Source organism: Dendrobium catenatum, unplaced genomic scaffold (assembly GCF_001605985.2).
Source record: "Dendrobium catenatum unplaced genomic scaffold, ASM160598v2 fragScaff_scaffold_1105, whole genome shotgun sequence".
Classification (NCBI taxonomy): Eukaryota; Viridiplantae; Streptophyta; class Magnoliopsida; order Asparagales; family Orchidaceae; genus Dendrobium; species Dendrobium catenatum.
The window spans coordinates 856,740-872,862 of record NW_021319567.1 but is presented as its reverse complement, the minus strand read 5'-3'; the positions used below and the strand labels follow the sequence as shown (position 1 = coordinate 872,862).

At 35.5% G+C, this 16,123-nt stretch overlaps 1 protein-coding gene across 1 annotated transcript; it reads right to left on the bottom strand.

Annotated features, from left to right (window-relative positions):
• Positions 1–1,007: 1,007 nt before the first annotated feature.
• On the bottom strand, positions 1,008–15,795 carry LOC110107479 (protein GrpE). The gene is made up of 4 exons (XM_020837751.2): positions 15,700–15,795; positions 15,175–15,582; positions 3,354–3,860; positions 1,008–1,827 (listed from the first exon to the last, which is right to left on the bottom strand). The coding sequence occupies exons 1-4, from the start codon at positions 15,793–15,795 to the stop codon at positions 1,597–1,599; spliced, it is 1,242 nt and encodes a 413-aa protein (XP_020693410.1). The 3' UTR covers positions 1,008–1,596.
• Between the last annotated feature and the right edge of the window lie 328 nt (positions 15,796–16,123).

Below are 16,123 nucleotides of genomic sequence, written 5' to 3'. Positions count from 1 at the left end.
AAAATTAGTAAGGAGAGCATATGAAAAGTCAAGTAATCTTTGTAAATGATAAAAATGATATTAAATCTAAAATATATTTTTTAACATCTTATTTATAGGATTAAGAGGGTCACAATAAAGATTACTTCTAACAGATAGAAAAATAATAAGTGATTTAACAAGTATAAACTAACACATACACATGTGGGTCAGGATGCCTCTAGGAGTACCTTGTGTGTGTTTAGGAGTAATTATTATGTCCAGACACCGAACGCGTCCAGAGACCAATAACAAAACTCCACGTCACTTGGGTGCTCGGTGCCAAACACTCGGTATTGCTCGGTATTTGTCCGGATTTCCAATTTTTTGTCTGGACGTAATAACTTTTCGAGTGTTTAGGATAATGAGTCCTCGAGGAAGCGTACTCGTCATTTAGGCGGCTGCAACTTTGAATTGGGGACAAATGTAGCCATGACAATAGGCTATTGGTGTAAATAATTATTTTTTCAAGGAAATGTGAACTATAATTTTGTATATTTTAAATTTATGCATAATTTTGGATGTCCAGTGGCTTTGGTGTATATAAATTTTGACGATAAAATGAATAGAGTTAATTAAAATTCTTCCATTAGACTTTTGAGGCATGACACATAGAGGAGTGGGTGCAACAACCACTTCAATTGAGACACTTTAATGAGCTCAAAATTGAATGATCTTAAGATCGTTAACCTTTTCGGGATGCTTAATTTAACTATAAACATAAAAGAATTCTAAGATCACTTGATTCTTCAATTAATGTTTTAAATTTTCAAAGATACATCAAGTGTTTAATTTAGATTCATTTGAACTCTGATCAAATCATTTTTAATATCATTTGACTATAAATTTACTAAATTTAAAATCAAATTATTCTTGATTTAATTCTAAAAAATTTCAATATAAAATAATGCATCACAATTTCTGCCAATCAAATGATTTTTATACCATGTAAAATATTAGCTTTATTGTTCCTGGTTCAGGCAATACTGTAAGTGAAATATTCTTTACATCCACTGAAATTCATCACATTCTTACAGTTATATTTATATGATATATCATGTAACAAAAAATAAATGTGACAAAAAGATATTACTCTTCTGCAATATTACAAGCACTGCCCCAACTAAAATCACTTCAATAGTGATGGCAGCCCAGAAATTGCAATAGAGATTACAGTCATCCAAAGTCCAAATAAAACGGTTTCGACTCCAATACATGAAAGAAAAAAACTGGGCAAGGCATGATAAGTTTTTTAAACTTAGGCTTCGTTTGGAATAATTTTTTTAATGCTTTCTAAAATGACTTTCTAATATAAAAATTTCTAATTAACAAAATTTTTGCACTAAAAAATCATTTTAGAAAGCAGCAAAAACACTGTCACAAACGAAACCTTAATCTTAAATGATATAAGTTACCTGTTACTATGGAGCCCCCCAATACTTGGAACTGATTTCAGTTTTATTTATCATCAATAGGCTATGAACTTGTGATGGAAAGATAGCTCAAATGATATCGAACCAATAAATGAACATGATAGAAAGGGTAATCCTTGGAAGTAGATGGGATACCTGCATGGAATTAGCCATTGGTAGATGTTGCTGATTTTCCAAGATATTCTGCAGTTGCATCTGGTTGATCTATGGATTTTGTAGCAGCTGAAGAGGCTTTTTCTGGTCCTGGTCCAGTTGAAACCTTGACAATGGCATGTCTAAGAACACGGTCACTGAGAAGAAATCCGCGGCGGAGTTCTTGCATAACAATGCCAGATTTGAATTGTTGAGATTTCTCTCTTGAAATGGCTTCATGGATCTTCATTGTAAAGAAAGATGAAGTTATGTTACAATTTTTCTGTATTATAGGATATAAATTAGGAGTACTAGAAACAGAAGGCAATCTGACTCTGCAAACAAGATAAGTATATAGTAAAAGGGCTTTGAAAGTTAAAAAATAATGCAGCTTTCTAACCGGTTATGCAGAGGAGTACAAAGATGGTTGAAGAAGAGATGATTGGTACTAACAGAAGTTACCAGAGAAGGAGACAGAGGAAGAATAAGAAAATAGAAGGCGGTAGAAGCAGAGAGAGGAACAATAGGTGGGAGAAATATCAATATTTCATATTCATTTCATAATCCCTCACATACAAGACTAGATCTCAATATATAGTCAAGGGTCATATTAAATTCCTACAAAACATCAAACTTCCAATGAAATTAACGCAATAGTAGGTCCTTAGTTCGTACACATGAAATACTTATTTTTTAAGACTAAATGGATGTGTTCTAAATTCAATATGAAAAAGAATCTGATGACCGTTATTGTCCTAAATTATTTTGCAAAAGCCAAATTATTGCTAAAAAATTAAACCAGATGCATGAGCATAGCTTTTACCATTTGGAGTTGGTGGCGGTCTATGGGGGGGGTTGGCGGCAGGTGGCAGACGACTAGCTGCTGGGGAGGCGGTTGTGGAGGGTGGCGGCCAGCGGAGGGTGGGGGTCAACAGTGGTGGTAGTGGTCGATGATGGTGGTGGCGGTGGCTAGCGGTGGTGGCTGGTGGGGGGGTGTTGTAGCGGAGGTGGCCGGTGGTACCTTTGGAGTGTATTTGAAAATCACCCAAATATGAGGAATTTCAAATACACTCCTAAAGCACTATCTAGGGAATTCCAAATACACTCCTTTTATACCAAAATTTTACTTCAAACCAAATACCAAAATTCCCAAAACTCCTGCATTTGAATTACTTTACACTCTAAATATAGCTAACCAAACAACCCCTTAATGAGAAGGGTTCAACAAAACAGCTTTTACCAAAAAAAAAAAAAAAACTATCAAACTATTGCATGGAGGAATGCTTGGGTAATGCGCATCAATATGACTTAAAAGAACATTCAAATTTCTCAAAATGTGGCTGCCATCCAATGGCATAATGTATTGGGAAAAATGACTTATAAAAAAAAAAAAACAACTCATATGCAAAATCATCACAATATGTGGGATTGAATTTTTTATAAGATGCTCAAACTTTCAAATAAAGTTAAAACATAATTGTATAAAGACTGGTTTTGAATAAACAAGTTTAGCTATAGAAACTTGCAGAAACATCGACAATTACATGTAACCTTTATCAACTCAAAGAGCAATAGACCCAAAAATGAAAATCCAAGCGGCAAGACAAATGATGTGAGTGAGAACAATTCGTAAATATTTTCATGATTCATCTAATTAAATTGGTGGTGGAGGACAACTAAGTCAACATACTTGTACAACAAAGCAGGTCCTAAGTTTGATATTTGAACTGAAAAAAAGGTGCAAGATCATGAAGAAAATACTTTACTTACAGAGGGATCAAATGGTCTACCGACTGTCTCCACTACAGAAACACGCATGCTTCGCACGATCTCAACAAACTGCCTGTAAATGCCTTGATAACTTGTATCAATCTTCCTTTCTCTTTCTGTTTCTGGTTTCATTTGTTGCTTCACTCTCTCAAAATTGTCAACAATGGGCAATAAGCGCTCAATAACTTCTGCTCGATTATCAGATGTAAAGGTGAGACGATCCTTTTCTGTGCGCTTTCTTAAATTTTGAAAATCAGCATTTAAACGAAGAAACTTATCCTTTATAGTTAATATTTCTGAATTTAAGCCTGCAGATTTCAAGGAAAGTTCATTCTTCTCCTTCTCAAGGTTGCAAATTGATGCTTCAATTTGAGAGACACTCTTTTCATCACCATTAAAAAAAGCTTCCTTATAAGCCTGAATAAGGGCCTTCATATTATCATTTTGTTTAGTCAAACTTCTAGATTTGTTCTCCGTCGCTTGGTTCTCCTCATTTTCAGTTATTATCTGACAAAAATAATAATACAATAGCATTATGTTTAGATGGACATGGAGAGATGATAAGTTTTTATCTGAGTAAAATCTAAGTCGTTATATACATTAGGTGCGATTGACATCTGGGTTCAAAATATTTCTGAAGTTTGGCCACAACCAAAAATTGGCTCATACATGATACAACTCAATAAATTAGTGATGCAAACCACAACTCTTAACCTTAGGAAGCAACACCATAAGCAAGCATAGCCATGAATGCAACTTTCATGAAATGCTTGGCGCACAGGTAGATTTGTACAGGATGCTGAAAGAATGTGAATGGCAGTCATCATTGCTGTCAAAATGATCATCATCAAGCAAGTCTCCTATTACAGTATTGCAACGTACATGTTCAGTATATTCTAAAAAAGTGCTTGCATATTTTTAAAGAGCATGCCAATGTTTAAAATTGCACAATTGGGTATTGAGGCGTTTTTTGTTCATGAGGCGAGGTGGCGTTTTGAGACGTAAGCCTCAAAATTAAAAAAATTGCATTAAATGATAATAAATGTCAAAATAATTTTTTATATAATACCTAAATAATATGTTAAATGATGATATATTAAATTTCTACTGAATTATGAATTAACAAATTGACATACATATAAAACAAAAAATTGCACAAGATCTACAGTGACAAATAATAAATTGCATGAAATAAAATTATAATTCATAAAAGCAAAAAAATATTAAATATAGAAATTGCATAAAAGTATCATAAAACATGTAAGTTCAACTCCAATTTTTTTTATTATTATCAATTATCTACTAATTTTCATTTAATTCTTAATGAAAATTGAAATAGTTGGCAACAACTAAGGAATTATCTGCACTTTTATCACTGAGGTGATCTTTATAAGAGTTGAAATTGGTCTATCTCTTGTCTCATTCGGTACAGTCGAATGCCTTCCAATATGCTTCTTTTTAATTTATTTCAATCATATTCATCTTTTAGAAATATTTTCATCAATATAAATATGAGATTAATGCTCATAACTTTTTGGGTAGTTGTGTGCAGCTTTCAAGTGATTGTCGATGATGACTATGATGGTGTTGGCTATGGTGAAGGCCGCGGGATGGAGGTAGATGCAATCGAGAGGAAGTTGTTGCACTCGAATGTAAATGAAGGCGTGATTTATGTTAGTTTTAACAAAAAAAAAAAATATACAAATAGGGTGAGACGTAAGCCTCATGGTAGCGAGGCGAGGCGGGCCTCAGCCAAGCTGAGGCGCAAGCTTCATAAAAAAAAACTAGAGGCGTAATTTTCGAGGCATTCTCACTAGAATTACGCTGAGGCGGGCCTCAAAGCGAGCCTCATATTACGCAATTTTAAACAATGGAGCATGCTAATCTTGTAAACTACCAATAAGCTATAACTTTGTTCAAAGCATTAAGATTCATGCTCATAAAGCATAGACTGCTTTATTGTTGTCCAATAAATCCGTGTTTGCCAATCTAAAGCCAGGTAGAAGAATTTAGAGTGAAAATGCTGCATGCAGCCACTTAAAATAAAACGTCCACAAAAAATCCTGATAGAAGTACTCTAAAAACTGAGCGAAAGCTCAATATGAAGCAACCATAATGATCTTTAATAAGTGTCCAAATTACAGGAGAGATTGCACCATGGCTGGCCCATGCCTAGTTCAAGCTGCAAAGAGCATGCTCATGTCTACCCAAAAAAAAAGTTTTAGGGCTGAAAATGAGAGGCAAAAAAAAAAAAAAAGTTTAATAACGAAGAAGTTTCTATGACATGACTTTCACATGTCGCACACCCATGGCGGGGGGGGGGGGGGGACGGGGGGGGGGGGGGGGGCACGTGCCCCCCCTAATAAAAAAAAAATTGTATGCAGATGAGAATTGTAAGCTTTTTGCAATTAGAGAGAGTTGCCAGAATCTCGCCAGATAGTGTGTTCTGCCGGAGATGAAGCAGATCAAGCTGCTTCAATTGACCTATAGTTCCTTGGATTCTCCCACATAACTGGTTTCCAAAAAAATTCACCATATGCAACTTCGAACAATTGCTAATCAGAGCCGGAATTTCACCGGTGAACTGGTTTTCATAAAGGTTCAACACTTCTAAGCACTGCAGCAAGCCGATCTCCTCCGGGATTCCTCCGATGATATTATTATGGAACAGAGTTAGCGTCTCCAGCTTGCTGAGATTTCCGAATTAACTGGGAATGAAACCAGAGAAGCTGTTGTTATTAAGAATGAGATTAGTGAGCTTCGTCAGAAATCTGAGCTCCGAAGGAATGAAACCGGAGAAGCTATTGTTAGCAAGATCTAGCTATCGGAGATTCGGAGTGTCATGCATTGTGCTATCGTCACCAGAATTCGGTCGTTGAAGTTGTTGCCGGAGGCCATGAAATGCTCCAGGCTAGTTTAGCTCCTCCAACAGAGATATTCTGGCAGATTGCCGGAGAGCAGGTGATGTGAAACAACCAACGAAATTGCAGGATCTTATTAAGAAATTTGTTTCCACAATGAAATTATAACATTAATGATTCACTAAGTTAGGATTTTCAGTTTTCGTAGTTATTGACTTGCTTCTAGCATGCGGTTACACGTTAGATTAACAGAGCGATCCGAAATAATGACAAGAAAATAGTAAACAAATATGCGATTAACAATAATCCACCACTTAACAATTAGAACTTTCACCTTAGAGTTTCCCTCTCGATCGTTCTTTGGAAGTAGGTTTAGCATAGGACAAAAGTAAGCCCAATGATGCCACAGCAAGACAGAGGATGCCAGAGGTTTTGATCAATGGAGAGCTGGCCGAAGTTGGAGAGACAGGTAGCCGTCCTGCGATCTTCCACGATCATGTAAGTTGTTGCTCTTCGATGACGTCCGCCAAAGTAAAGAGAATACGCTCCACGTATTCTTCGACGGTGCCTTCGGACCCAAATCCGGGATCGAAGAACGGTGATTGAATGATGTCGACTTCCTCTTGAGAATCGTAAACGAGTCCGTGATCAACTTCCGGATCCGCCATGCATTCTTGTCGGGAGATGAGGGAGTACCAATGGAGAGAAGAGGGAGAGGAGGTGGCGGTTGGAGGGGATGGTGTTGGGCCGGCTTGAGGAATAGGAGGGGAGTGGCTATATTGGGAAAGCACTTGGGGAAATTTACAACCTAAAATTAAATTTAGGTTTAAGTGAAATTGGAGGGAATTAATTTGAAATTCAAATTAATCCATTAAAGACTAAGGGCGGCAAGGGAGGAGGGGATAGGAGCTGATTTAGTTGGGGAATTGGGATTAAATTGGGAGGGGAAAAGTCAAAAATCTGAAATTAATTCTCAGATTTAGTGAAGTTAGAGGGAAGGTGAATTCAAATTCAAATCAGGATTAATGGGAGGTGAGGAACTATGGGAGATAATTAGAGAGTCTTGATTGAGGGCAATTAATAACAATTGGAGAGAGAGAAGCAAGGGGAAGGGGCCGGCCATGTAGAGAGGGGAGAGAGGGAGTTTGGAATTTAAGTGGGGCCCGTGGGTTAATAAATAAATTCTAATCAAATCTGATTTTAATTTCAGATTTGAGTAAATTTAAAATAACTTCCCAATTTGGTTTAATATGAGAGGGAAAAGAGTTTGAATTTCAAAATAGGTTTAAACCCCCTTAATTGACTTTCCTAAATAGAGAAAGACTAATTAGGAAAGTGACTTAATCAAGAGGAATTTGAAATTCAAAATAGGTAGGATCAAAGGGGAACCGGCGGCATGGTTGGAGTCAAGGGGGGCGGATACCTGGAGCCGGCGGGCTGGCAGCCCGCCGTGGGAGCTGGGTGAGCCGCCGGTGGCTGGATCGGCCAGGAGAGGTCGATGGTGGAACTATGGGGCGGGTGGGGGAATTGGGAGGGAGTGAAGTTTCGGTTAGGTCGGGAAGAGGAAAATAGGTGTAAGGGAAAGAGAAAATCTAGAGCTACCAACCTCAAGCACCACCTCCACTAGAACTCACAAAGAGATCCACAAGTATCACCTCCTCAAGAACTCACAAAGAGATCTTGGAAAATTTTACGAACTCACAAAGAGATCAACAAGAGAAAATTTGATTCATCAAACATTAGAAAATAATACAAAGACTAGGCCTTCATATATAGGCCTCCAAAGTACAAAAATGTAAAAGATACAAATGCCCTCAGGCTACAACATGAAACAAATCTTTCATAGGGGTACAAATGAAAAACTGAAAATTAAATAAAAGAAATGCATTAAAACACATAAATAAAAACTATAAATCGTAGCCGTCAATCTATGATCCTGCCGATGTCGAAATGTATGGTGGATGTCCTCATCAGCTGGTCCCGCCAAAACCAGGAAGTTGAGTTCCGGCAAGTCACCAAGCTCCTCCGGGAACCCGCCAAGGAGCCGGTTTATAGACAAGTCAAGCACACTGAGCTGGCTCAACCTGCTGAGTGATACTGGTATTGAACAGTATAGTACATTTCTCATAACATTAAGGTATTATAGCTGAGTTAACTCACCGATTGACACAACTCATATTGACCTGTTGGTTGCGAATTTAGGCTACCAACTATGAGGTCTTGAGTTTGAGTCTTTGTGTATGTGATGTGTGTGTGAATTTATCTTAATTGGCCTAAAAGTCCAAATAAAAAAAACTCGCTGACTGAACTTGGTATAGAACCGCTAAGTGAGTTGTTAACCAGATTCAAAGTTTATATCTGAGAAAGATCGTCGAGATCTGGTGGAATACTGCTGGTGAGCTAATTACCGGCGAGGGCGAGCACGGTGAGTTCCTGCATGCATGGGATGAAGCATCCTTTAATTTAGGCCTCCCCTAAATATATTTTTTGGCTCTGTCACCCACCCAACATATTTTCTGGCTCCGCCACTGCGCACACCCCAAAATAGTTGGGATATGTCTAATAATGAATATGATGATGATATCTGAGACTAATGACTTTAACATACTTATCACACAGGATGGTTTTGGGGTCGATCATAAAAGGATGGGTTTCTTAATAGCTTGACTAGAACTTGATCCTTGAACCGCAATTGATAGCCCTAAATGTTATCATATAAATTTTTCATATTTGTTTTGCTCGTACTTATTAAGTGAATTGTAAAACTTTTCCAATTGTGTGACAAAGGTAGTCTCCATGCACATATTGTCATGGTAAAAATGCACCTAGCTTGAAGCCATATCCAGCATATCAACTAAGAATAAGGAGATAGGAGCCCAACCTAAGGGTTTTCCTATTGGGAAGAACCTTCGACATTCAAATTAGTTACTCTGAAAGGTGGCATTGTTCATTGAATCAACATGCGACCAAGAAAGTTACAGAAGATTTAACATCATTGGCCATGTTTAAAAGTTCACCAAATTAAATCTATTTTGTACCATTATTTGCTATAAACTAGCATGAAGAATTAACACAATTCCTTCCATTAAGATAAATTCAATTTTTGATATAATATAAAATGACAAATATATATGCTTTTTTACGTGAATTTATTATTTTTAAGATCAACAAACAAATTATTCTTTATGTTAATGGAATATTCTATCATATTAACACTATTTAGCTAGAGATTTATAGTAATAAGGGTTTAAAGAATAGCATGATATACCAATAGTTATGTAGCATTAAATGGTTTAATAAGAAAAACAAAAAGGAAAGTATATTGTGCTATATCAATAAAAATTCCTTTCTTGGATGGCAAATCCATAAAAATATAGATCAGCCTATCAAAATGAAATTTTACAAGTTTGATTATCTGAAAACAATTTTAACATTAATTTTTAATTCTATCTGAGAATACCCTATCAAATATTGTTGAAAAATGTGCAATAAAGGCACAAAAAAAAGAGTGTACTAGAAAGTGACAAAACAAGTGTACCAAGACATCTACTTTTTTTTTCCAGAAGTGCCAACCAGAAACAAATACAATGAAAGATATAGTAATAATAAAGGGACTAAGCACTATAAAAGATACTAAGATTTATGTGGTTAAGCTAAAACAATAACCTACATTCATTGAGAGGAGAGAATTTGATTTACTACCAAGTCATAAAATTTTACAAACAAAAGGGGAATAAGAATATACTCTTCTCCTAACCCAAATTCACACAATCTCATCACAAAATAGAGAGACCAACTCTCTCAAACCAAAAAAGAGGAAATCTCAAAAAAGAGAAGTAAGATGACAAACACAAAAAATTTAAATCAAACATCTACACTTGAATGTATTTCAAAACATCATCACGACACTTACAACGACATCACCGTGATAACTTATGCCACTGCAATGCTTATATTGGCACCATTATACTTGCACTACGTCAAAAAAATTTACTATGATAAACAAGCTTTGTGGAATTTTCCTTCTCATTTTCTCTTTCCATTTCCTTTCTCCTCCCTCCCTCTATTCCTCTCTCTTTTTTAATTCTTTTCCTCTCTCCTATGTTATCTTAAACGATTCCCAATCAACCTAAAAAAGCCCCCCACTTTATCTTTCTTCCATTTTAATAGCAAGCCCATTGCACACAAAATATACTTGACTCTAACATCCCATTGATGAAGCATGATGTTAGATCGGTCTAGACGGTCCCTTACGCGAACGAAGGCAAAAATGTCGGCCTCATGTACGTGCTAAACGCCCGCCCGCCCAGGCGTGAGCTGTTTAGAAAGGTTTTTTGAGGGAGTTAGGAGGGAAATTTGAACGTATGGACTGTTTAGGGATTTCCTTTTGATTTGTATACATTATATAGTTTGTTTTCCTAGGGTTAGGGCATCTTGATTTTGGCTGAAATTTGAGATCTCTTAGGTTTCTTTTCGGCTCTAGCGGCATCTAGAGATTTGGGAGAGATAGATCCTCCTTTTGAATTGAGGATCAATTGTATCTTGGTATTTTTTGTTTCCCTTTTATCAAATAATACAAATTATCTACTATTTTTGTGGTTTTGTGTGGATTTTTGTGGGGAATTCTCGTTGTTTTCCGAGGATTGATAGGAAATGCTTGAGATCTACAAGTGTTTCATATCAAATTGGTATCATAGCACGTCAATCTAAGGGAAACCAATGGTCGGAAGGAAAGTGGATGTTTTGGAGGGAGAACTTGGGCAACTCAAAGCAGATTTTGAGGAGAAGATTGTTGATTTTCAAAATCAAATTGCATCCGTCAATGAAAGGATGGAGGGAAAGTTCGTCATGGTGGAAGACCTGTTGAAGAAATTGCTTGAAGTCAAACCCAAACCCAAACCCAAATCGGTGACATCGGAAGCAAAGAAACTGCCAGCGGCCATGGAAGAGGTGGGAACCATAACACGTTTAGAGGAAGGGAAAATCCATAAGTGGAAATCTTGGAGGGAGAAGATGGAATGCCTCCTCTAGAACCACTTTTTAGGGAGGAGATGAGTATTAGCTACACAAGAAGAGGTGCTGAATTTGTAAGGAGAGTGGATGATTTCGGGATGTGGAGCTTGGGCCACTGGTATGTAACTTTCTAGAATTGTATGAGCAAGTAGCTGCATTTTAAAAGGCTTACAAAAAGAACCTAATAGTGTTTTTCCTTCTTTTCTTAACCGCAACTATGAGTGTGAGGACATAAAAAATGGTAAAAGACATACATTTAGTAAGCATCATGGGTTGTTTGGTAGAGAAAAAAAGGGTTTCGATAATACTCAAGATCTTGCTTGCTTATGAAAGAACAAGATGATTGTGAAAGATTTTATTTGCCTGTCTTCTTATACAAACAGATTTAGAAAATTGATAGAAGAACAAATTAATAGGATATTCAATTGGCTTGGTTTGGCTACACTCTCATTATATTCCTTTGTGATGTATGGATTGAACAATCCATAGCTTAATTAAGTTGTGTACTTGTTATAATATAAATAGCAACATCATGATTTGCACGGTTGACCAGTCATTAATCATGGCTTAATTAATCAAATATTGATTAATCTTCTAATATTAGATTGTTACTCTCACCATTGGCCAAGGGATAGCCAACCATTATTCAAGAGGTTTAATAAAGAAATACTTTGATGCCAACAATATACTTCACTTCATGTTTGAGAAAGCTTTTGATTTAGTTATAATCAGTATGCTTTAAGTCCTCATTAAACCTTTAAAACCTATTTGAACTCGTATTCGGTCTACGTTTAAAACTAATTTCAATACCAACATACTTTCATCATAATCCTTTGGCACAAATTTTATGTATCTGACAAATGGGTGCATTTTCTACATTGTTGTACATGTCTAAACCACTAGTTTATCTTCAACTAACTCATCTTCAATAGTTGCTACTCCAATCATTCATTTATTAAAATCATTCATTAATTTATTTTATTAACTTATTCCATACATTCATTTTAATATTTTTATTTCTATCATGTCTAATATAGTTGTCAATAACTTTTTTTTTATCTAAATGTATGATTCATTGATGTATTAGATTTGGCTTATTTTAAGAAAGGTAGAGGTAGATCTAAAAATACTTGGTTAAAAAGTACAAGAAATGATCTTTTTATTAGATATAAATGAGAATCTGACTCTTAACATGACACAATGGAGAAAAATAATTCAAATAGTTGACCCTACGTAGTGGGATAAAGGCTTGATGATGACGATTATGTTGTTGTTATAGTATGATCCATACAACATAGCTTGCCTAATTGCAGTTTTATAAACCATATATTATAAGTCTTCAAGAAATCTTCTTATTGCATACATAAAACTCCTAAAGCACTTCAACATTATGGCCACTCAACATTCACTCTAAAAGATATATTTTTATTCTTTTGTATAAAAAATTCAATATATTTAAACTTTTCATACCTATACGTCACGTTATATTATGATAATATTGACAAATTATTATTAATCTAACACACATTAAAACTATATAGCATATACCCAGTCTTTACTCTGCCATTTCAAAGCATTTATATCCTAAATAATTTTTCCATTCGTATCCTTCTATGAGAGTTGAGTTTTATCTACTTGCTAGCTAGTAAATATTGAAGTATTAAGTGAGATTTGTTTCACCTCAAGAAGGAAGAATGTATGCCTCAAATCAAGTTCCTAAATGAAATATTTTTTTGAATTCATCATGACTTGAGGAATGTTATGAATTAAGTATGAAATTGAAATTCTTATTATACCCATACCACAGAATTATGTTATAACTTTTCACTTATTTTATCAAATCATGGATTTGAACTATCATCTACAAAATGTATACACCAAAGCAGCCAACTTTTTGAATATTCTTTATAAGAATCTTCATAAACATTACAAAAGTGAAAAAAAAAAAAGAATAAATGTTGATCCTTGATGTAATCCTATTATAAATGAAAACTTTTTTTATATCTCCATAATTATTTCTAACACTAGTCATATCATATATATTTCTAATAACTTAAATATATATTTGACATGCACATTCCTTCTTTAATGCACACAAAAACAATTCTCATGTTGCTCGATCATGTCTTCTAAAGAACAATAAAAATCATAAGAAGTTTCTTCCTTTATTTTCAATACTTTTACACTAACAGTCTCAACACAAAAAACTACTTTCATGGATAATTCTCAAAACTGATATTATTTTACTTAGTATGCATTCCATTACTCGCTTCAAGAACATTTTAGTACAACTTAAATTCCTCTATAATTAATACAATCTTAGTCATCTCCTTTTTTCTTAAATAAAGATACCCAAACTACCGTCTCCAAACAATTAGGATCCACTTAGCGTTCAAAACTCCACTGAAAATATGATTAATCAAACTACTGTAGTATCCCCTCAACTCCAAAATCTCAATAGATATCTCAGCTAAACCTAAACTTAAACTTTATGACTTTTCTTTAGAGCCAACTCCAATCCACTTTTTTGGTTCAATCAACAATATAACTCATTATTTATTCATCATAATATTTTAATATGATTTCTTCCTTAAGGCTTTAATCAAACAACTCTCAAAGTAACATTTTTAACTTTTCTCTGTCATATTTAACTAAATCATATGATCTTAAGTTTTAATGCAGCTAACATGCCAAGATTTTTATATCTCTTCTCTTAGCTATTTTATATATCTCATATTCTCCTATTAAGTTTCAAGGAAACTAATTAATCTTTTACTAATCTTTTAAAAGCACTAAATTTTCTCTTAATAATCTTCTGAATCTCCTCACTCCTATACCAACTGTCATTGCTAATGCGTATTTGTAAACTCTCCTACAGTTTTAGGGGTTGTTTGGTATGTGGATTTAGGCCGGATTTAAGGCCGGATTTGGGCGAAATCCAGCAAAACGGCCTAAAATGCAAATCCAAATCTCAAGGCAAATGAAAGCCGCGGTTGACGGAAAAAGACCACTTTTTGCGGTAAATCCCAGATTTCGCAAATCCACCGATTCGGCGGATTTAACTTCTTATTCGTGCAAGAGGAGGAAGTCCGAACGTTTCCAACTGTTTTTCTTTTAACTGCCTTAAATCCTGACTTGCATAGCCAAACAGTCGCACAGAATTTAACTGGATTTATCATGAATGTTACCAAACAGTTTTTAGGATTTAACCCCCCAGGATTTCGCAAATCCAGATTTGGAGGATTTATGAAATCCTACTTAAATGAAATCCTAGATTCTACCAAACAGCCCCCCTTAGTTTGTAGTCAAACAATTTTTTTAGTTAGAAGCAAGAGACAAATTTTGATGCAAACTTACACCGCTTTAGATGAAAAATAAAATAATTATGATCATCTTCACAAAGGGACTACTATATTGTTGTTGAGGCAAGAAGATGCACTGACCTCCTAACTAAGCCCAGAGATAATATATCACCATTATCATACCAGAGCTAAAAAGTATGTACTACATTGGCCAAATATGTCACACTAAAATTCTCTGCATTACATCCCAAAGCAAGGAAACGCAACGAACAGGTAAAATCTTATTTCCCAGGGTCATCTACGAAGAAATAGACTTGCATTAAACCTAATTGCGAGAACTACTGTGTAGGACACTCGACCATTATTTCCAGCTTAAGTTGAAAGGTTAAGTCTAGCAACAACAACCATCAAACTCAAATCCAGACACGTTTTCACAATTAAATAAGTTTCTTGAAAACGTATGATGAACATCCTGCATTCAGGCATAGTATCTAAATTCAAAGAGATTCAAACCATTCAGTAAGAAATAATGATAAAGGAAAACTACAAACAAAATCAGTTGCACCATTTCAGAAAATTTCCCCGGAAACTCTAATTAGCAATAAGAATTAATGCAACCACAGTAGAAGATTAACGATAAAGCACCTTTGGGTCGGTCGCTGCTACTTTAAACGCAGTTCTGAACGGTTTCCGAGAGTACCGAGAAGAGCGGAGGGTTCTAAAAACGGGGAAGAAGTTCCTACTTGCGTCATGGTGGAGCGGAGAAGCTAAAGTAAGGATTTTTGGGGATTTGGAAGTCGTCAGAGTAACGTGCAAGACAGGAGAGGAGTGAGAATGGGCGGCGATAGCGGCAGCCATGACCATGAGCGTACCACCCAAACCTTCTCCAGAATTTTCCCCAAAGATGACGGGTTTTTTCTTTGCCTGTCTGCTGATGATTTCAGATTCACGAGCAAAATTGTCCTCCTCTCGACTGCAAGTGGGTCGGGTTTGAATCCCACTAGACTCCGATCCAACAAGGACTTCAAGTCGAAATCGGGTCTGATTAATCAACTGGATCGTTAATTCGACCCAATCATAGGTATCTTTTTTGTGAGAAATTATTTTGAGCGGAGAACGGATTCAGAATGTCATCTGGAGACCAATTAGAATGCACCACATAGCCGATACAGAGCCACGGTACCGAGCAGTACCAAGCCGTGGTATCGAGTATAGGGTGAAGTGGCGCATTATGGTTGGTCTCCGTATTGCGTTCTGCGTCTGCATAGAATATTTTTTTCCTTTTTGTATGTGTAATAGTCAAATTCTTACCTATCGAGATATTATTCATTTTAACCTAATGGAATCACAATTTTATCTTGTTACTGTAACTTCTTAGGATGTCACACATCCTAAAATTACTCTTATACAACCAAGCTTAACATTGAAAATTTTTAATGAAATTTCAATTATTACACTAAAAAACGTCTTGATGTTTAAGAATTTAACTTCTTTTTCACTTAAAAGGCTTCATAATTATTGCGTCCTAGAATATTCGCGGCGATGGAGAAATATAAAGTTTATCGTCATAGCTTTGTATGAAGATCCAGCACAC